This window comes from Elgaria multicarinata, chromosome 23, assembly GCF_023053635.1.
Source record: "Elgaria multicarinata webbii isolate HBS135686 ecotype San Diego chromosome 23, rElgMul1.1.pri, whole genome shotgun sequence".
NCBI lineage: Eukaryota > Metazoa > Chordata > Lepidosauria > Squamata > Anguidae > Elgaria > Elgaria multicarinata.
The window spans coordinates 11779710-11800571 of NC_086193.1; the positions used below are offsets into that span (position 1 = coordinate 11779710).

General features: G+C 54.4%; 1 protein-coding gene across 1 annotated transcript; it reads left to right on the forward strand.

Moving 5' to 3' along the window:
- The first annotated feature begins 4217 nt into the window (after nt 1-4217).
- Nucleotides 4218-20465, forward strand: BSG (basigin (Ok blood group)). The gene is made up of 9 exons (XM_063147350.1): nt 4218-4359; nt 5719-6063; nt 8194-8359; nt 10651-10739; nt 11194-11330; nt 12823-13099; nt 17695-17719; nt 18267-18336; nt 19293-20465. The coding sequence occupies exons 1-8, from the start codon at nt 4218-4220 to the stop codon at nt 18322-18324; spliced, it is 1239 nt and encodes a 412-aa protein (XP_063003420.1). The 3' UTR covers nt 18325-18336; nt 19293-20465.
- Nucleotides 20466-20862: the final 397 nt, after the last annotated feature.

Consider the following 20862-nt stretch of genomic DNA (forward strand, 5'->3'; position numbering starts at 1 on the left):
GGGCGGACACCTCTGGGCTTTTCCTCATCTCTTTTCCTCCTGAATCTGTTTGTTTTCCTAGTTTATGAACTACCCCTGGGGCAGATTGAGGCAGCTGCATCAGGAGGCAATTTTGGGTTGTCAGTGAAGGTTTGCAAGTGATTACGGGTTTTTTATTAGTACTGTTTTTATTGGCAAGCCGCTATTCAGGTTTGAACACCCTTAATGCAACATGAAGCCTCCTCCCAGTGAAAAAATGAAACTTCTCCCTGGACTTGGCATGTAGGAATGAGGTTAAAGCGTCACCTACCCCTTCGCTTCAGCTCAATCTTATTTTGAATGTTATCTCAGTTCTGCAGTGCCAGGGAGGAGATATCTTTGGCCGGGTTTAGTTATCTGTAAAATTTGAACCGAGCAGCCAGCCTCTTTGCGTGCAGAGAGCTGCACTGAAGTTTAGGTTGAATTGTTTTGACCGGTGGAGAGCCATTTGTATTTCTGATTTCCAGCCCTGGGACATGGAGACCATTGTCCAAAGAAGTTGGCCGGCTAGCTGGGTCTTCTGCTTTAAAAATTAAAAATAACCAAAGCCAGGGGGTTGCGTCTGTGAAAGGACGTGGCATTTGGCCAAGACCAGCAGCAGAGAAATGGGTCCGTGGCTCTTAACTGCCCATCAATCCCTCCCCTCGGCTCAGAGTGGGGAGTGTCTGTTTTTAGCTGAAGGTGACTTTAGTTTGGAGCGAATGTGCCGATCATGTGTTCTTCCTCGGGGCGGGTTGCATAGAAGCTGGGTATAAACAGCTGAGAAAACCCGTGTCCACCTCTTGCCTTTCGACACAACGTTCGGCCCATCTTGATTTTGGCTCCTTTCGAGCGAACTTTCATTTCCCCGTCACAGCAGGGCTGGAAGTTGAGTGCCTGGCGGACCCTTTGCCCCAAGTGAAGTAAATCCTCTACAGGGACAAGGAACAGAACCCCACGTTTGGAAATACTGTGTGATTTCAGGCCTCCTCAGATTGAATGCCCCCCCCCCCGTGTTAAGATGAGCAAACCGAAGCGCCGTCCTTGCTTCTAGAAATCTAGTATGGCAGGAAGAGGAGTAAACCGGGACCCTTCTTTCCTGCTGGCTTCTGGGTCCTGTTCTCCGCTAGCATGCCCACTCCTCCCCTGGTAGTACTTCAGCATTTCTCAAAGTCCTTGCTTTTAAAAGCTCTCTCACAGCACAGTGTTCTGAGAGTTATAGGCGGGCTGCATTTGGAAGTCTGTTTCTCCCCCTGCTTTTCATCGGAAACACAACCATTCCGCGTAATTGTGTTCAGGCTGAGCCTAGAGCTGTCACCTGTCCGGCACAACCTGCCTCATCCATCTCTCCTGGCCAGCAATCCTTTGGGGGCACCATTGGAAGCCAATCCCCTAGCTTGGCCCTTGCTTCAATACATCTTGTACTCAAAGAGTAGGCGCTATTTTGGATCTTCTCCCTTGTGCATTCTCTGGTTTATTGGGAGTAGGAAACAGCCGCTGAGGTGTCTAGCCAGTGTGACCTACGACGGGGGGAGGCTGGCCCCTTCTAACCTTTAGAGCTTGCTTATTTGATGCATCTGGCCTGCACGCAAAGCCGCTCCCGGGTGGTTCGAAGTAATAAAATCAATACAATAAACAACATAAACCTAGTAACCCTGGAGTAACTTCAGCTTATGACTATAGTGTAAGCCAAGCGCCTTTGTTTTAAAAGCTAAGTACTAGATAAGGCTGCAGTTTATATCCTGTGTAAACCAGCCAGAGCACCTCGGCTATGGGGCGGTATACAAATACAATAATAATAATTTGCAGTTGCATGGGAACCTCTTCAGAATTAGAGGATTACTGAATATCTGTTTATAACGCACATCACAAGATTTCCCTTTCCAAGATCTTCCTTGAATACGCCTTCCATCATCAGGAAGTAAAATGAAAGCCCACAAAGTGCTCCAAGTCCTTGCTGCAACATTTATTAATTTATTTTACTAATTTATATTCCATTTTTGCAGTTGGGGAGGGGGGAGGAAATGTTTCCAAGGCAGCTTACAATCAAAAGATTCCCCCGGAAAATAAAACAACTTAAAGTCAGCAAGTATTAAAATGCATCAGAATCCATATCTAAGGTGTCGATACAGAAATGGTGAAATCAGCCGATGGAATAAAACTGTCTTCAGAGCCCAGATTTCCGCAGGGCAAGAATTCTCCCTGGGGCAGAGCGGAGAGATTTTTCCCCCCCACCTTGTAATTGCTTTTGGAATGGACGAACATGAGGGGAGCCATCTTCATACATTACCAGACGGATGTGTTAGTTAGCAGCAAAAACAGCACAGTCTTGTGGCATCTTAGAAATTTAACAAATTGATTCCGGCGTAAGCTTTTGTGGACTGGAGTCTGCTTCGTCAGATGCGTGGAGGGTTGTGCTACGTTACAGCTGGACGCGCATGTGATTGGGGTAGGTGGGATTGTAAACAGTGAGAAATGCAGAAAGTACAGCCAGTGGTCATTGCTTTCTTAATACTGCCCATTCACAGCAACGTGGTTGGGTGACAACCCAGCCACGGTCAGCTAATTAGATGTCGTTCGACTGGCCTGTTTGTGCTCTGTAGGCTATGGTAGGGCGCTGCTGGAAGCTGAGCAGGTGTACGAACTCCTGGTGTTGCGGACGGCGTTATTAGGCCCCTGTAACCGTGTGCTAGAGGAAATATGAGGACAGTGTTCACATCTGGGTCTGGGACAGGGTTTGGTTCCTGGATCCGTATCTCTTGTTACATGGTCTAGAGCCCCGTCCAGATGTTTGACCCGAACAGGGTAGGCTGAACGCACCAGCTGGAGGAGGGGCCGTGTGCCCCACATCCATCTATTCCACTGCCCTGCGTCCCCTGCATTCTGTGTAGCACTTTTATTTCGACTCATCCTGCATCACGGGCCGAACAATTCCATGGGGTGACCCTGAGGTCGAGCGTTATGCAAGAGGCAGAGAAACCTCAATCCCTCCTCCTTCGCCCCAGAGTGCAGCAGTTACTTTGCTGTGGGCATAAACTCCCTTCCCCGGTGTCGTCTTTTTATGGGTGAACGGGGCTGTTGGCCAAACGAGCGAAGGCCAGCCTACGGAGTCGCTCTTGGGCCTGGCTTGCTTGTTGGGATTCAGCAGCCAAATTTAGAGCACCTTTTAAGCGGGTAGCGTCTTGTTTATATCAACCTGGTATGTTTCGCCACTGCGTTTTACCAGCACTCCGTAGGCCGAGAAGCCCTGCGGGTGTCTCTGGAAAGCTGGCAGAGTTTTTCAAAGAGCCAGCAAGGCCTGCCTGGTGCACACAGGATGCATTGCGAAACACTGCACGCACGTAACCGAAGCAGTTTTAAGTTCTCCGGGTGACTCAGTCCAGCTAGAAACGGGCAAGTCATGTTGGGAAGACCCTCATCAAGAGGTGAATCAGGGCCACGTCGGGTTGACGACTTGCTAGACGTCACACCGAAAGAGCGATTCGACGGCTGTGTTTGAGTTCACGTCAGCACTTCTGTCCCCAGAAAACCAGGACGGATGGACCATTGGCGATCTTGAAATCGTCAGCTGAAATCAAACGTCCCATTCTGAAATCCACATTCTTCTGAGCAAGCATTCCTGTTAACGGGTTGCTAAACAAGTAAGATTTATTGGCTGGCGGCTAACCTAGAGCCCATAATAGCAAGGTGTGCCTTGGCTTGAATTTGAGAGAGAAAACCAGCAATCCTTGAGTGCCGTGTAACCTGTAAGTGTTAGTACAGCTTGCTGTCTCACTCACACACACACACACACACACACACACACACACACACACGCTCTTCCCCCCCCCACACATTCCCGTCTTTGGAGGGATATTCACACACACACACACCCCACCCAAAATCTAGTCCTAGTTGGGACTGTCCTTCTGCAAAGCTGTTTGCTTATGGAGCCCACGTTAACGGCACAGGTAGAGTAAGAGAAATGCTCTGCACTTCGTTCCTTTGAGCGCAACAGGAATGCCTTCTTAATCCAGCCTCTCCTCTTGATCTCCTGCTAATGACCAGGCCTTCCAGCGTCTGGGGTCTTAACGCTAATTGCTCTGGGCAAGGCTTAGGGAAGTGGACTTTGCTCCCAGCCTCGGCAAACCATTTCCTGCCTTCTTTTGGCCTGACTCCCTGCCGTTGGCTTGCGTAAGGTTCGGCCGGGGCGCCCGTGTCCCCGACGCACTGCTGAGAGAATGAGGCCGCCGGAGGCTCACGAAGTAGAGCGAGTTAGCGAGTACAGAGAGCGCGGGCAGAACGGCGTCAGTAATGAGGGACCCCGCACAATGCTCCCCAGTCACTGGGGCCGAGCCGTGTGCCAGGCGTTACCCAATTTGGGTCAGCTGACCCCACGGGCCGTGCGAGGGTAGGCAAAGGATCACTTGTTCCCCTTGCGTGGTGCACACGAGGACGCGCTCCGGTTGTGGCGGGCGCCTTCTCTTTAATAATTGCCCGAAAGGCCTCGTCTTAGTACCTTGGCAGAAGAACTGAACGGATTCGCCATGGGGGCAAACTCCCTTGGCAGCTAAACTGTGCCGTGTCTGGCGATTGGTACACAGGACGCTGTCTTTGTCATGAGTGTGTCTCTAAATGACCTGCCTTACTGAGTTATTATACACTCACGCACTTTTTTTTGCAGGAGAAAGGGAGGCGCGGGTGGGACCCCTCTCCCAGCCCCGCAAGGGCTTAAACGTTTGACAAACTGTCACAGACGCATAAGAAACAATTCTTACAGCTCACGGCGGCTCCCTCCAAAACGGAAGGGAATTGGGGAACATTTCCTTGGGCTGAAGCCGAGGGCTTCGGTATGAACACGTTCCTGAAAGCCGCCTCCTGCAAGAAACTTATTATTATTGTTTATTTCTTACATTTATATACCGCCCCATTGCCGAAGCTCTCTGGACGGTTTACAAAGATTAAAACAGTGAACACGAAAAACAAATACACAAAATTAAAAAGCATAAAAACAGACCATTTAAAACAGCCTTCCTCAACCTGGGGCGCTCCAGATGTGCTGGACTGCATCTCCCAGAATGCCCCAGCCAGCTCTACAATTCTGGGAGTTGTAGTCCAACACATCTGGAGCGCCCCAGGTTGTGGAAGGCGGATTTAAAACAACTATTCCAGGGTCAGTGTTTTTTTTTTAAAAAAAAAAACCTCAGCACGTGCTGTTCGATGCCTGGGGGAAGCGCCTCTGACACTTGCCAATCTGCCGAGGGGTCCCGACTTGGTGAAGCCACGGAGACCGGGCTGCTCTGTAGTAAACTGGGCGGTGCGAAAGGGCGGGGGGATACTGGGAGTTTTGAAGGGCACCAGGTGAGGAAGCCTGCTCTAGAGAGTGCAAGAAGTTTCCGGGGACATTTATTATCGATGTATTTTTTACATTTATATACCGTCCCATAGCCAAAGCTCTCTGGGCGGTTTACAAACCGCCCAGACCTTGGCCTCCTCCTGTTTCTCCTTCGGCAGGCCTTGTCTTTCGAGGGGAAGAAAAGCTGGCCGTGTGCCTCCACGTCCTCCTTCCCTTCCGTACTTTCTGCATCTTGTAACAGAAGCAGCGACGGCCGAACTGAGTTGAGCTCCCCTGGATCCGCTCTTTTTAAAAAGCTGCTAATCTCTCCCCCCCCCCCCCCAGCCGTTCTTTTCTTTCTCCGCCTTTGCACTAACGCTTTGCACTAACGCCTCTTCGACTCCTAGCTGGCTTTATCAAGTCGCCGCTGTCTCAAAAGAAGCTGGTGGAAGACAGTGTGGAGCTGCACTGCGAGGCCGTCGGCAGCCCCATCCCCGAGATCCAGTGGTGGTACGAGGGGGCCCAGCCCAACGAGACAGCCACCCAGCTGTGGGACGGGGCCTGGCAGGACCGGGTCAGGATCAACGCCACCTACAAGCACCACTCCACCAGCGCCATCTACGTCGCCAACCTCACGCTCAACGACTCCGGCACGTACGAATGCCGGGCCAGCAACGACCCCGACCGCAACCACTTGTCGAAGAGCCCCAAAGTCAAGTGGATCCGTTCCCAGGCGAACGTGATTGTCATTGAGCGTGAGTGGCAGCCCCGGGCGACGGCATCGGCTTGGCCGCCCAGCTGTGCCACGCCGGGGGCCCTCCCCCCCTCCTTTCACCAGTGTCCTGTGGCTTCCTGAGAACCCGCCTGCACCTTCCCTTCCCCCACGTGTGTAGAAATCAGAGAGACGTCCCCGCGCTCCCGTCAACCCCTTCTCTCACTGCTGGTCCGCCCCAAAACCACACCGCTGGACGACCCTGGACCTTTCGGGACCCGAATCGCCTGCCTCTTTCTCCTCGGTTGTGCCTCCTCTTCGGAAACGCGGAATCGGGGGGGGGGGGGGCTGGCTCTGCTCCCGGCCACCGCATTCCCCGCAGCTCTTTCCTCGTTTTCCTTCCCGCGCACAAAACAGCCTCGCTTCTTTTCTGCTTTCCCCGGCTGCCTTAGGGGGACGAGTTGCGAGACGGGTGGTGGGAAGCTGGCTTAAAACTGTGTCTTTGATTGTGACTGTTGCAACTTCTCTCTGTGCCCCACTTGGTAACATGTCTAGTTGTCCGTGCTGTGGATTGACCAGTTAGTTTGTCGTCGTCGTCCCCACCCCACCCCATCTGAAAGTCCAAATTTCCCCCCCAGCAGCGAGGGAAACGTCTCGCTTCGTGGCAGAAGCGTTGAGCACACGAATCGGGCTTGACCCCCCCCCCCCCCGTTTGGATCTCGACAGGAATCTTCTTTCGCTGTTGCTGCCTCCTCTTGCCAGTGGTTTTCAAATTCTGTTCAGAACCGCCGCCCGCGTGGACTCACTTGTTATCGGAGCTGAGCCATGCTCTATGCACGCAACCTGGTGTACTTCAGATCTACCAGCTCTCACGAGCCCAACAGCAATGTAGCCGATTCTACCAATGACCCACTTGTGTCTGGAGTCACTCCTCCAAAGATGTGGAGCGGAGCTCTCCCCCTGGGACCCCAGGGGGCGGAGACGGGCATTTCTGCCAGTGCCCACAGCCCTGGGGCAGTCATAGGCAAAGTCACCTGGCTCTGCAGCCCGTAGCGACGAGGGGCCGTTGCCTTTTGCTCCCGCTAAACCTGACATCATGCCAGAACCCACCGGGGTCATTCCAGGGAGGTTCAGGACAGGTCAAAGGAAGGACTTCTGTACACAGGGCAGAGTTAAACTATTTTATTCGCTTCCACAATTTGGATGGCTTTCAATGGGGGTTGGATCAATTCCTGCAGGAGGAGAAGGCGATCGAGGGCTACTAGCCCGGATGGCTACATACCATCTCCAGTATCCGAGGCAGTAAGCCAGTGTGCACCAGTTGCTGGGGAACATGGGTGGGAGGGTGCCGTTGCACCGTGTCCTGCTTTGTGGGTCCCTGGCCGTCAGCTGAACAGAGCGCTGGGCTAGATGGACCCTCATCCTGATCCCTCAGGGCTCTTCTGACGTTCTTGTGCAGCCCCACCTCATTCCTAGGGGAAGTAGGCAGCAGGGAACATTTCCAGGTTTCTCCCCCCGCACACACACCCCACTATGGGAGCTTTCTCTGCCCCGAAAGGATTTTCAAATGGCGGTAGGTGGGAATGGTGGCCCAGAAAACAAGCTGCCCGAGTTCTGCATTTGGCCCAGAGGCTCCTGCTTGCCTGCTGCTGGCCTAGTCCAGCCTTCCCCGCGCCGCTCCCCTCCAGATGGGCCAGCCTACAACTCCCAGCATCCCCCAGCCGACTGTGGAGTATCTCAGCCAACCCATCTGGAGGGGAGCAGCGTGGGGCAGGCTGGCCTGCTCATTTCGAACTCTCTTAGGAATCCCAGCATGGTCACTGCTGCCGGCACAGACCCTAAATATCAAATCTTTCTAAAATGCCCCGGATGCGAGCACACATGGCTGGGGTGGAATAGTGACCAACGTGTCTTCTGCGGGTTCCGAGGTATTTGGGCGGGGCCTGAACTTGGGGCAGGGCAGAGAGCGGATTCAGCCCGTGGCCTCCTTTGTCCCCAAACTCACAAATACTGCTCCCAGAATAAGTTTCATGCACAGAAGTGAGTCTGAGCCGCTTCACGTCGCTTTCCCGACGCTTCCAGGCCACTGAACGGCACGCTCTGGCTGCGAGCGGCTGGAGCGGGCCGCCTTGGCCGCGTCTTCCTCACCCCTCTTCCTCCTCTTCCCCGAAACCAGGTCCCGTCATCTCGTCCACTCCAGACGTAACGGACGGCTCGAACGTGGTCCTTTCCTGCAACATCAGCGACCCGCCCACGCCCATCAAAGGCCACTACTGGATGAAGGGGGAGACGAAGCTGGATTCGAACGAGACGGCTTCGGAGTTCACTTCGTACACGTAGGTGTCTCCGGGTTGAGGCGCATGTGCACGCATGTTTGTTTGGGGGCGCTCTGTCTCGGGGCGGGGGGATCCCCTCATCATCTCCAACTGGGAAATCCATTTTGTCACTTCGTGGAAGCTTTGCGTGTCCCAATGCAGCCAAAATGAGTCCTTCCCCTGCTCAGTAAGCTTAGATACGCCCGTGCTGGGGAACATGGGCGGGAGGGTGCCGTTGCACCGTGTCCCACTTGCGGGTCCCTGGTCCGACTGCTGGTGGGCCACTTTGTGAACAGAGCGCTGGATTCGCTGGGCCCTTGCTTTGATCCAGCAGGGCGCTTTCTTACGCTCTCATGTCAGTGCTGCACGATGCACTTCAAACTAAGCCCAACTTTGGGGCAGCTAGGAAACACACACACCCCTCCACTTCGGCACAAACCCAGGACCGTTTACTTGGAAACAAGTCCCAGGTTGGGGACGGCTGAGCTACAGTTCCAGGCCAGCCCCCTGTCCTTGCATGCGGTGGGATTTACTCCCCAGGAAGCCTGCGTACGAAGCCAACGAGCCCGGGACTGCAGGCTGCGTCTCCACCGGAGGCTCTTGGGTGCTCCTCGCTCTCATCCAAACTTTTAGACGTAGGGGAGGGGCAGCAGGGCCTTGTTTTTGTGCGGCAGAAGGCCCCCCGCCTTTCTCGGCCTAGCCGGTGCTCCTGTCTGTCATCACGCCGTGGGGGCAATCCCTGCCCACTTCCAAGATAGAGAAGAAGGCAGGGGTGGCGTCCTTTGCTCGAGCAATGAAGCCCCCGAGCGGAAATCTAGATTGCTGCGAGCGTTGGCGAGGTGGCTCTCCTGCCGTCTCCACCTGTTGACCTGTGTTTTGCAGGCCAATGCCAGAGCCCTCCCCCGCACCCCCCAGTATCGCAGGGGCCGGCAAAGCGGGGACGCGGAGCCCACGTTAGCACAGTTCCCAAGCTGGAAGGGGGAAGCCCGCGCTGTCCCTGTCTCGATACCTGCCGGTGCGCACAGCCCGACATCCGGCTGTACGCTCTCGGTTGCCTTGCAGGAGCGAGGCGCTTCACAAGGGCTCGATGCCCTTCAAGCATTACCCATCAGCCTCGCTGAAACAAAGAGAAATCCCCCAGGGAGAGGGGTTTCCTGCTCTGGAGCGATAGGTGGGCTGACACAAGCCAAGCCGGCCCGCAGGGGCTCGGCCGGTGTCCGTAAGACCTGCTGTGGGCCGCCTTCCTGAACGGCAGCCTCTCCCCGCTTCGGGTCTCTGCTCAACAAACCCCATGAGCTGGAGAGCTCTGCAAACCCGCTTCCCTCGCCTCCTGTGCTCGGAGCGAGTCCGCATGGCTCGCTGCCCCGGTCGTTGCGTTCCCAGGACCCGAAACACCGGCCTCATTGTGACGGCCGTCCTGGACCGCCTCACCCTGTTGGCAGAGGCCCAGCCGGCTGGGGAGGCGTCACGTCCTTCCCTGTGCGGCTTAGCCAACGTGCCTCTCTCCCTGTAGCGACGGGGAGCTGAGCAGGGATTAAAGTATTTATGCCCCGGCCTCCCTCCCTCGCCTGCCCTCAATTCTCCGTGTGTATGTGTCGAAAACCAGCCCAAGGTTTAGAGATGGAAGGAAAGCGGTCTTTGCTCTTCCCTGTGTGGCAAAAATCCTACACACACACACACAGCAGCCTCCCCTACCCAGAAAGAATCAGCGTTGTGTGTGTGTTGTGGAGCGGCCTGGCTGATCCATAAAATCCGGTCAGCGCAAGTTTCCTAATTGAGATGCCAATGTCTGGGCTACCTCTAGGCTCAAGGGGGAGTATGCTCCCCGACGCCACCTCTCCTTTCCCTGTGTTTTGAAAACCCCTGAATGTATTGGTGAGAACCTCCTTCAGTAAGAGGGGACTGAATTCTGAGTGGGAATGGATTATCCAGCACTGCGGCTGCTGCATTTGCTGTAGTTCCTTCCATTTTCTCTCTTACCCTCCTCTTTCCCCTGCCTGCAAATGAATGGTGTTCCTGCAATTTTACTTGGGAGTGAATATGCCCACCCACTCACCCCCCCTTTTGTCGGGGGGTGTGTGTGTGATCTTTCACTTGGGAACTTGGTCCTTTAAATTACAGGGTGGATGGGGAAAAGAACCCACTTTTGGCCTGAGGGTAGAATTGGCCCCAAGCCAGAATGTGGGGTGGGGGACTCCATGCGACACGCGCACTCCTACAGACACGCGTGAGGCTGTCGTTCCCAGCTGCTGAGCCGTGACGGGCTGTGCGCCCGGCTCACCGCCTCCCTGACACGCGTGTTTTCCTTCCAGGATCCCGAAAGTGGATCATGAAACCTCGGGGGTGTACGAGTGCGTCTTTGAAACCGTTCCCCTCTCGCGAGGGGCCGTGAACGTGAAAGGTAACTATGGCGGAGACACGAGTGCTTGCAAAGGGCGGGTCCCTTTTGTACCGCGGGGATCGGGCCGCCGCTCTTCTCGCGGCTTTGTGCTCTCGACAAGGAAAGGGGGCATTTCACCCACCTTTTGTTTCGCACGGAGTAAAGGAGGACGGAGGTGTCCAAATACTGAGACGGATGGACCAATGGGGAAAGGGCCGCTCCCTGTGTTCCTCCAGCCTTGCAAATGAGCCTGCAAAACTTCGCCTACAAAATTGTTACTAGCCTAGTTGCCTGCTCTTACACACAGAAGTCGTTTGTGACCATAGCAGGGCCAGTTTGCCAAAAATTCCCTTCCTGGTCGCCAGCCTTGCTCGCCCTAGGTGAGCAAGGGCTTGCTTGCTCAACACCCTTCTCTCCCTCCCTCCCCCGCCCTTGGCTGCCCTTCACCGACTGGCTTCTCTCCTCTTCCTTGCAGTTAAGCCCCACGTGGTCGCCTACAAGAAGTCGGAGCACGCGAACGAGGGGGATACTGGTGTGCTCACTTGCAAGGCCCATTCCTACCCTCCTGTCACCCAGTGGTCTTGGTTCAAGATAGTCGACAATGTGCCCCAGGTGAGTGGATGTAGCAAACCTCCTACCCCTTCTGCCCACCCTCCACCCACCCCCCGGCAGAATGGGCACTGGTTCGCTGCAGCAAGAACCGTGCAAACGGTCTCCACGCAGAACCCAATTTCCAGCACTGTCCTTGTAACGTTCTCACGGGTCTTCACCAACTTCTGCCCCATGTCCTCTGGGCACGCTGCATTCTCCTCTTTTCACCCCTTCAAAATGGGGGTGGGGGGATAATTCTGGGCTTCAAATGAGCAAATTAGAAATTATCCTGAACCTAAACACCTTTTTTTAAGACAAGGGGAAAAAAGAAGAAGAGAAAGAGAGGTCTTGCTACACCTTTCTCAATCGGCTGCCTGGAAGCAGTCATAACTTCTGCTGCTTTTTCTTACCTGCCGGCCTTTAACTCTAAGCTCCCTCAGCGGTTCGAGACGCCTCCTCTCCGGTTTAATTCTGTACATGGCCAAACGTTTTCCCACGCCGCCGCTGCCTCCCTCCTGAGCAGAGACGCCCATTTGTCTTTCCCCTTGGAACTCGTCTCTATAAAAGAGACGAGTTCCGAGACGGGCTCGAACCGTCACTGTATAAACAGACTACAGCGCTGTGTGTGTGTGTGTGTGTGTGTAGAGTTGGAGATCATCCTGGTCACGAACAGTGCACCAATCCAAGCTCTATATGGTTCGGGTCCAGGTTATTTGAAAGACCGTATTCTCCCTTAGGAGCCTGCCCGTGCTTTTGAGATCTTCTGGAGAGGCCCTTCTTTCGGTCCCACCTTCTTCACAGGCACGCTTGGTGGGAACATGGGAGAGGGCCTTCTCGGTGGCTGCTCCGATGCTCTGGAACTCTCTTCCCGGGGAAGCTAGGCTGGCTCCCTCCTTGATGGGCTTTCGGAAGCAGGCTAAAACTTTTTTGTTCCAGCAGGCCTTTGGCGAATAATCCGGCCCTCCATCTATGTTAATGTCTTATAATTTTGTTGCGTATTTTTTTAATTGTTTATGGTTTTGTTCCCCCCCCCAATATGTATATTTTAAACTTTGTAAGGCCGCCTTGAGGCCCAGCGTTGGGCAAAAGGTGGGATACATATAAATATAATAATAATAATAATAACTGAAGAGTGGGATGTTATGCATCTATATTCCTTTTTCCAGCGCTAGCTAAGCGTGCGTGTACCGACCTCGCGCTCTCCAGATGTTTTGGACGAGAACTCCCAGCATGCCCCAGCCTGGCTGGGGCATGCTGGGAGTTCTCGTCCAAAACTTCTGAATGGGGCCAGGTTAAGGAAGGCTGTTCTATATAAGCCCTGGGAGAGACCCGTCTAAACCCTAGAGAGGTCTGACAAGGCGGGAACCTCTCTTCCTAACTCTGCGCCAGATTTCGCAGTTTATCGCTCGCACTGAATCTCCCAAGGAGCCGTCCTGTCCCGTCCCGTCCCGTCCCCCCTGGGGGGCCTTGCCCCGGTAATAGCGGCTGAGCCTTTGTCCCCCCCGCTCCGCAGCCCGTCGTCAACGGCTCCGAGGACCGTTTCTTCATCAAGTCGGAAGGCAACCGGACCGACCTTCGCGTCACCTCCCTGGACCTGCAGAAGGACCCGGGCGACTACATGTGCAACGGCACCAACGAGGTGGGCGAAGGCAGCGACGTGGTGGGCCTGCGGGTGCGCAGCCGCCTGGCGGCGCTCTGGCCCTTCCTGGGGATCGTGGCCGAAGTGCTGGTCCTCGTCACCATCATCTTCATCTACGAGAAGAGGAGAAAGCCCAACGAGGTCCCTGACGGTAAGGCGCCGGGGACACGACGGGGGAGAGGGAGGCTTCGGAGGGAGGAGAAAACCTCCTCTTCTCGGCAGGCCTTTTTTTAAAAGAACCCTTTGTCTCCTTCGAGATTTTCGCAGTCAGAGGAATTAAAAACGGGAGTTTAAGGGCACGCCTTGGAAGGTCTTGCCTGGCCATACTCTGTAATAGTTGTGTAACTAAGGGCCACTGAAATGACCCAGGGACTGGAGCCTCTCCCCTAGGAGGAGAGGTGACAGCAGCTGGGATTGTTGAGCTTGGAAAAAAAGGAGGCTGAGGGGAGACCTGGAATCTGGCTTCCTTTCACTTGAGCCCGTTATTCCGTGTCCTGCACTCTGGGAGGATCGAGAAGAGATCCTGGCCCTCCTCTGTGTGACAAAGACTTAAAAGGTTGTCACAGAGAGGAGGGCCAGGATCTCTTCTCGATCCTCCCAGAGTGCAGGACACGGAATAACGGGCTCAAGTGAAAGGCAGCCAGATTCCGGCTGGACATCAGGAAAAACGTCCTGACTGTTAGAGCAGGACGACAATGGAACCAGTGACCTAGGGAGGTTGTGGGCTCTCCCATGCTAGAGGCCTTCAAGAGGCAGCTGGACAACCATCTGCCAGGGATGCTTTAGGGTGGATTCCTGCATTGAGCAGGGGGTTGGACTCAATGGCCTTGTAGGCCCCTTCCAACTCTACTATTCTATGATTCTATGAGAAGAGAAGATTGAGGGGAGACGTGATAGCACTCTTCAAATACTTAAAAGGTTGTCCCACAGAGGAGGGCCAGGATCTCTTCTCGATCCTCCCAGAGTGCAGGACACGGAATAACGGGCTCAAGTTAAAGGAAGCCAGATTCCGGCTGGACATCAGGAAAAACTTCCAGACTGTTAGAGCAGTACGGCAATGGAACCAATGGGAGGTTGTGGGCTCTCCCACACTAGAGGCCTTCAAGAGGCAGCTGGACAACCATCTGCCAGGGATGCTTTAGGGTGGATTCCTGCATTGAGCAGGGGGTTGGACTCGATGGCCTTGTAGGCCGCTTCCAACGCTGCTATTCTATGATTCTATGACCTGAGAGAGGTGGACAAAATTATGCACGGTGTGGAGGACGAATGTGGACAGGGAGACATTTTTTTCCTCCCGCTCTCAAAATACTAGAACCCAACGGTTATTACTGAGAGGGTCTCTAAGTTCCTCATGACCTCAGTGCAAATTAGAAAAACGACGTTGCAGCCCTTCTGAGAGAAGCAACTCTCCAAGCTGTGTTTTGTTGTCATGTCACTTTTTATCTGTCCTTTGCATGTTTTGGTGTTGATTTTGCTGGGCTGCCACCGTAATAAAGAACTATTTGAATTTGAGTTTGAGAACCCAACGGGGCCGTTATCCCGTGAAGCTGGTGGGTGGGAGATTCAGGAAAGAGCAAAGGAAGTCCTTCTTCACACAGCGCAGAGTTAAACTGTGGAACTCACTAACACAGCCTTCCTCAACCTGGGGCGCTCCAGATGTGTTGGACTGCATCTCCCAGAATGCCCCAGCCTGGCTGGGGCATTCTGGGAGATGCAGTCCAACACATCTGGAGCGCCCCAGGTTGAGGAAGGCTGCACTAACACGAGAGGTAGTGATGGCCGTCAATTTGGATGGCTTTAAAAGGGGGCTGGATAAATCACTGGAGGAGTAGGCTACCCATGGCTACGAGCCCTGATGGCTATGTACTATTTCCAGTGTCAAAGGGCAGTAAGCCTGTGTGCTGGGGCACATGGGTGGGAGGCTGCTGTTGCTCCTATGTCCTGCTGTGTGGGTCCCTGGTCAACAGCTGCTTGGCCACTGTGTGAACAGAAGAGTGCTTGACTAGATGGGCCCTCTTCTCATGTTCTTATTCTTGAGCAAACGAGGAGCTCTTGCACCCCTTTCCAGAGAGGGGGTTTACCCTCTCCCTCAAAGGCAACCCATCGTAGAACCTGCCCTGGGCTCGAAGCGCGCCCTTCGCCTAACCTGGAGCCCTCTGGATATTTTGATCTGCAACACCCACAATCCCCATTCAGGACGGCCGGGGCGATGGGCGTTGCAGTCTGAAACTTCTGGCAGGTTGAGGGAAGGCCGTCTTATCGGGGTACCCAGCTGCGTTAGCCCTTCTTTATGCTGATCCAGCCCCCGAGTGTCTGTGATTCAGCCTGAAATCCGGCGTCGGCACTGTGAAGAGGCTGCAGAAATGCTGCCCTGGGAGGTTTCATCTGTTCTGCTTGTCGCGGAGGCCTCACGAAAGAGAGAGTCGCTGCCGCCCAGATCAGTGGCCCAAAGTTTGGACTTTTATAGAAGCTTCCATGAAAAGGCGACAAATCATACTACAACCACTGTTCTCTAACATGTGGTGCGTTTACGGCAGGTGCGACCTCGTCTCGCGGCTGTTAAAAATATTTCTAAATTCCTGCCCAAGCCCGTCAATCTTCCAGCCTTAATCAGAAATCAAACGCGGCCTTTTAAAAAAGAAAACTCCCTTTGCAGCAGGGCTCTTAAGAACCCACTTGGGCATTTTTTGTTTTGGAATCTGCGCCTGCCCCTCTGGCAAGGCGCCCACGGCTTTCCAGACGTCACTGAACTGCAATTCCCAGCAGCCCCAGCCAGCATAACCAGCAATGAGGGATGATGGGAATTGCAGTCTTCGTGTTGGGAGGACCGCCTGTTCCCCCAACCCTGCTCTATTCTGCATTTCCCTCCCTCATCTTGGCTTATATACTTTAGCGTCATTTTCAGACACTCCTTTGCGGAGTGTCCTCCTTTGAAAAATATTGGGGGTGTGTGTGTTTCTGAGTGTGGAGGGGGGCAGGAGAAAGAGGGGGACCCCCTTTGCGTAGCAAGATTCTTTCGTTTTAAAACAACAACCCGGCATATAAGGTGTGTTGTCTTCCTGGCGTTATCTTTGCCCTCTCTTCCTTCTTCCCACTGCTGCCTGTTAACTCCTTGTGGTAAGTGGAAGAGCCGGCTCCAGCTGTTCCCCCCCCCCCGTCGGTCGCTCTTGCCAGCTGTGTCTCACCTGTCCATGGCAGGCTTGTGCCGGTTCCTAGCGCCAAGATGTAGCGTGCGTCTGTGCGTATGGGAAAGCGAAAGAATCCAGAGACCTTGACTCTGCCTGGGGAGAGCAAAGCCTTCTCTGCTCCTCGTGTTGAAAGCGTCCATGTGTGTGTTCTTGCAAATGCCAGCAGCGGCCGGCTTCCCTGGTCCGCGACGCCACTGTTTTCTGTGCGCCTTCAGGGTGCTGCAGTTCTTGACCTGAGATTTGTAGCCTGCTTGCTAGTTTGCTTGCTTGTTGGTGCCTGCAGGTTAGGGCCGCGCCCGCAGAGTTGAGTAACGGAGTCCCGGGTCTACGTGACCTTGAAAGGCCCAGGCCAGCTTCCCCCGCTCTCCAGATGTGCTGGATTGCAGCTCCTGGCTGTCAGGAATGGGAATTGCTGTCCAACATGTTTTCAGGGCATCGTTCTGGGGGGAGTATTTACCTAGCCGTCAGTGGGCTGTGCCACACAGAAGCAAAGCGGGGCATCCCACAAGCGAGCGAGAGAGAGAGAGGTTCCTGTATCCTTGGTGGGGCGGGGTAGATGCTGAGGTGTGTAGAAAATACATTAATTTTACTACCCCCAAAGAAGAGAGCACACGTACGAGTCTTTAGTAGAAGTAAGCAGCCTGGTTTTCACTTAGGTGGGGAGAGAAATCCTTTTTTAACGCTAAGATTCACACACACACACACACACACACACACACACACACACACACTTGGTTTTAATACCTAAATAAAAAAACACAAGAATGGCCCACATAATCCAAGCAAGAGCCCACGCCTTGTTTGAGAAAGGGAGCGAAACCTCTCCGCACGGTTACGTGTTATCGCCCTCCGTGGGGCCCCCTGCCAGCGGCTGGCCTGCCCTGGGACGCGAGGTTGGTTTAAAACCGGCTCCGTCTGGGATCTGGAGCCTTTTTCCTGAGACATTTCCCTTCTTTCCCAGGCCTCTGAGCCTTCCCCTTGAGTTAATGCTGAATGCCAAAAGACGGAGGCTCTGGTTAGCCTTTGCAAAACCAGGCCTTACCTCCATCAACCGACCTCCTCGCGCCCCGGATCCTAACGTGGCAGCCGCAAGATAACGTCGCGCCACGGTGCTTCGTCTAGCGTGGAACGGCAGCCCACCCCCACCCCACCCCGGGTTTTGAACCATAGGTTCAAAAAGGTGAGCAGGATTTCTGGTTGACATCACTGTTCTGATTTTGAGTGTGGCCCGGTAGCGAAAGGACGTGCTTCATCGCGTTGAGTTGAGCTCCTCTCCCCACTCCTGAGAGAAGGCTGCCTCCCACCGCTATGGCAGGGCAGCTCTGACTCCCGGCTTGCGCTCGTGGGTTTGTGGAGGACTCTGGCGGGCCCTTTGCAGTGTGTGTGTGTCTGTGTCTGTGTGTGTGTCTGCCTGCAGCGGACATGTTCCAGGCAGCCTTGAGCAGAGGTGGCTTTTGGGGGCGGGACGGGGGGCTGGGAAAATGCTGCGTGCTGCTCAACCCGGACCTGCTTTCTGACATGGCTCTTTCTTCCCTTGCGTGCCTTCGGCTGCCTGAAGACGACGATGGAGGATCCGCACCGCTGTGAGTATTAAGCCCCTGCCAAAACCTGACATCTTTCGGGGTGGGAAAAACCAGGAATGAGGGCGCGGCCACGGCTTGAGCCCTCTCCCCTGGCTGCTGCTTAGGAAGAGGAGGAGAAGGAGGCCGTGGCCGGCCGAGAGAAAGGCTGCTGTGAAGGGCGAAGCGCGAGGCTGGTCATGCCAGCGGCGCGTGGGTTGCAAGCCTGGCGCAGGAATGCCAGTCCAGGGCAGGTTCGGGGAGTGCAAAGCCATCCCCTCCCTGGCTGCCGCCGGAACTGATAACGGCCTTCACGCTCGGTCAGACCCACCCAGCTGCTTCGCAGTTGCGCAACTCCCCTCTGGGCTCGGGCGGAGGAGCTCTCTTGCGGATTGCATGCCTTGTATTGGAGAGGGGCGCTGGTTTGGGGGTTGCTTTCTTGCCTAAAGCGCCGGGCATCTCTAGCCCCGGCGGCTCCCGGGATCCGGCTGCGCGTCGTGGGTTTCCTGCCAGGTTTCTCGCGACTGCGCACGCTCCTGACGGCCCTTGTCCTTTTCCCTCGCCCCTGCAGGAAAAGCAACGCTGCGAATCATAAGGACAAGAACGTGCGTCAGAGGAATGCAAATTAAGCAGACGCCGAGGTGGGCAGACAGTCCGGCTTCCCATGGGGGGGGGGGACACGTTTCGGGGCAGCCAGGCCTCCTCCAAAACCCTGGCCCAGTCGCGGTCTCCCAGCCCAGCCTACCTCACAAGGATGTTGGGGGGAGGGGGGAATACCGGCTATCCCCCCCCATAGGGCCACCCTGAACATATTTGAGGAAAGGGGTTGATTGGAGTGAAGGAGAACCTGGTCAACACGTCACACACGGCTTGCCCTGTCCGTAGTGGTCATCTGAGTTCTGCAGGGGGGATCACTTGCCCCCATTTTACAGATGGGAGAAGCCGAGTGGACAAGGCTGTCGAGTTGGCTTGTGTTTGGGAATATGCCTAGGGGTATATCACGGAACTAGCCCAGGTTGATGGGACACCCTCTGAGAGTTGAGGGCGCTGAAGGAGAATTCGGGTGGGGTGGCAGAATAACATGCAGCCCTTAGCCTGCTAAATACCGGTGAGTGGACTGGTATCAAAGCTGGCCTTCTGACCTCAGTGTGACAAGCCTTCGTGCTCCCCTGTTCTTTCAAACCCAGTGCAGGCATGACCCCAGTTAGTGCTAACCATGGTTTCTTGCCTTCACCCTAGTTAACACCCCAGTTGTGCCAATCCCAGGGCCCTTTGAGCAAGGTAGGTATTGGGGTGGGAGACCCCCATTAGAGCCTTCTTTTCCCCTTGCAAGTGGAGGGATTCAGAAACTACCTCAACCATGGTTTTCTCAATGCCACCGTGGTTCATGCAACCATGGTTTGCCAACCCACATCAGGCCGTGATTTCCCATCCCAGCTTGAGGCATTGTTAGCTATGGCTTAGATATTCAGGCACGATACTTAACCAGGTTCTTAAGAAAAATAACCCCGTGTGTTAAGATAACCACATAATCATTCCGGGGAACATGAACGACTCCTAATTGTGCTCTGTCTTCCTTCCTTCCGCTCTCTCCCAGGTGACACGCCAGCTAAGCAGGCGGCTTAGCTCTCTCTCTCTCTCGTCTGTCTGTCTGTCTCGTGCCGCAGCGCCAAGAGTATTCTAGTGCTTCCTCGCAAAGATCGGTTAAACGTAAAGAGTCCGTAGAGTAAAATTTCTGTTCTTCGTTTTTTAAAAATGAAAACTAAAAAGCAGGAGGCGGCCATTTTTGTTTTATTTTTTACCTTTCAGTTCTAACGCGCACCTTTTTGTTTTTTTGGTCGTAGGCCTCGCTGTTGAGCCGTGGGGCGGGGGCGGGAATCGCTGCTGCAGAAGAAAGTAGAAGGGTGGGCTGAGATCTGTCTCGTTGCCCCTCGAGTCCGCGGCTCCCCACACGGGAAGCTAATAAACCAGTCCACGCTTAGCCTGTTCCGCTTTTCAAACGTCCCTCAATTTTGGGCCGCCTCCATCTCAGCAGCCAGCCGCTAGCCTGGCCAGTATATAAGACATGGAGGTAAAGTTGTCTCTTTTCCTGATTTGCTCCAGACCTTGCGGGGGAGAGGGCAGAATTCCAAGCAGCGTGGATATGGATGTGTTCAAGTTTCCCCTCTCTGCTGAAACCCGCTTTCTATCTGGCTTCTAGAGCTATAGGGAGTCTTAAGCGAGCCGGGTTCGCCCCGCAGACCCACCAGCTTCGCTCTCTTGTCCCAGATTCTTGCCTTTCCAATTAGTTGGATTCCCTGACAGCGTTCTTCTTTTCCCTTTGTGGCTTTCTCCCCTGTGACTCTGGAGAGAGACCCCCCTCCCTCCCTCCCTCCCCGCATAAACACTGTGCCATAATTGCTCAAAACGTGCAGCTTCTTCCACCATCGCTTCTTCGGCTTCCAAGCTGAACACCGGAGCTGTGGCACAGGGCCGAAGCTGCCACCCGTCGGGTTCAAATTCCAACTCTCCTGGGTTCTCCACTTAATCTGTTGCTGTCAGCTTGGACCCCGGGCGACGAGGGCTATTGCAACCGCAGGCAGGAGTCCAGAGGCGGCGGAAGCAGAGCAAACCCCGTGGCGGGTTCATCCCCATTCAAAACCTCTCGGGAGTCTGGGAAAGGAGCAAAGATCCGGTCTGCCTGTCGGCCGCCCTTGTTTCGGTCACTGTGTAAATGGTACGCCTGTTTTAAACACTTGACTTTTCTCCAAATAAAGCAGACTCACGTTTTTCTGCGCGTCTCTCTCCCCGTCCCCCGAGTCTCCTTTTCGAGTTGCCGTTTTCTGCGGTTCAGGAACTGCGCCGGAACTGGATTCTTCGCGAGAGAAGCGGGGTGGAGGGCGGCTTATGGTGACGAGGAGAACATCTACCAAAAGGTAGCTTGAAGTAGAGAGAGATCGGATATCAGGTAAAGGGCAGGGTGGGTGGGTGGGTGTTAAGACAGGACTAGAATCTTGATCTTCCATTTGAATTGTGGGGGAGCCAGCACAGGGTAAAAACGACTGTACCAGGAGAAACCTCAGCGATGAGTAGCAAAGTGTCCTAAGCAAAGCAGCAGGAGGGCAATAAAGCCATGAGGGAGACATCAAGATGGAGGAACAAGGAGTTTGCTGTCCAACGCGGGTCAG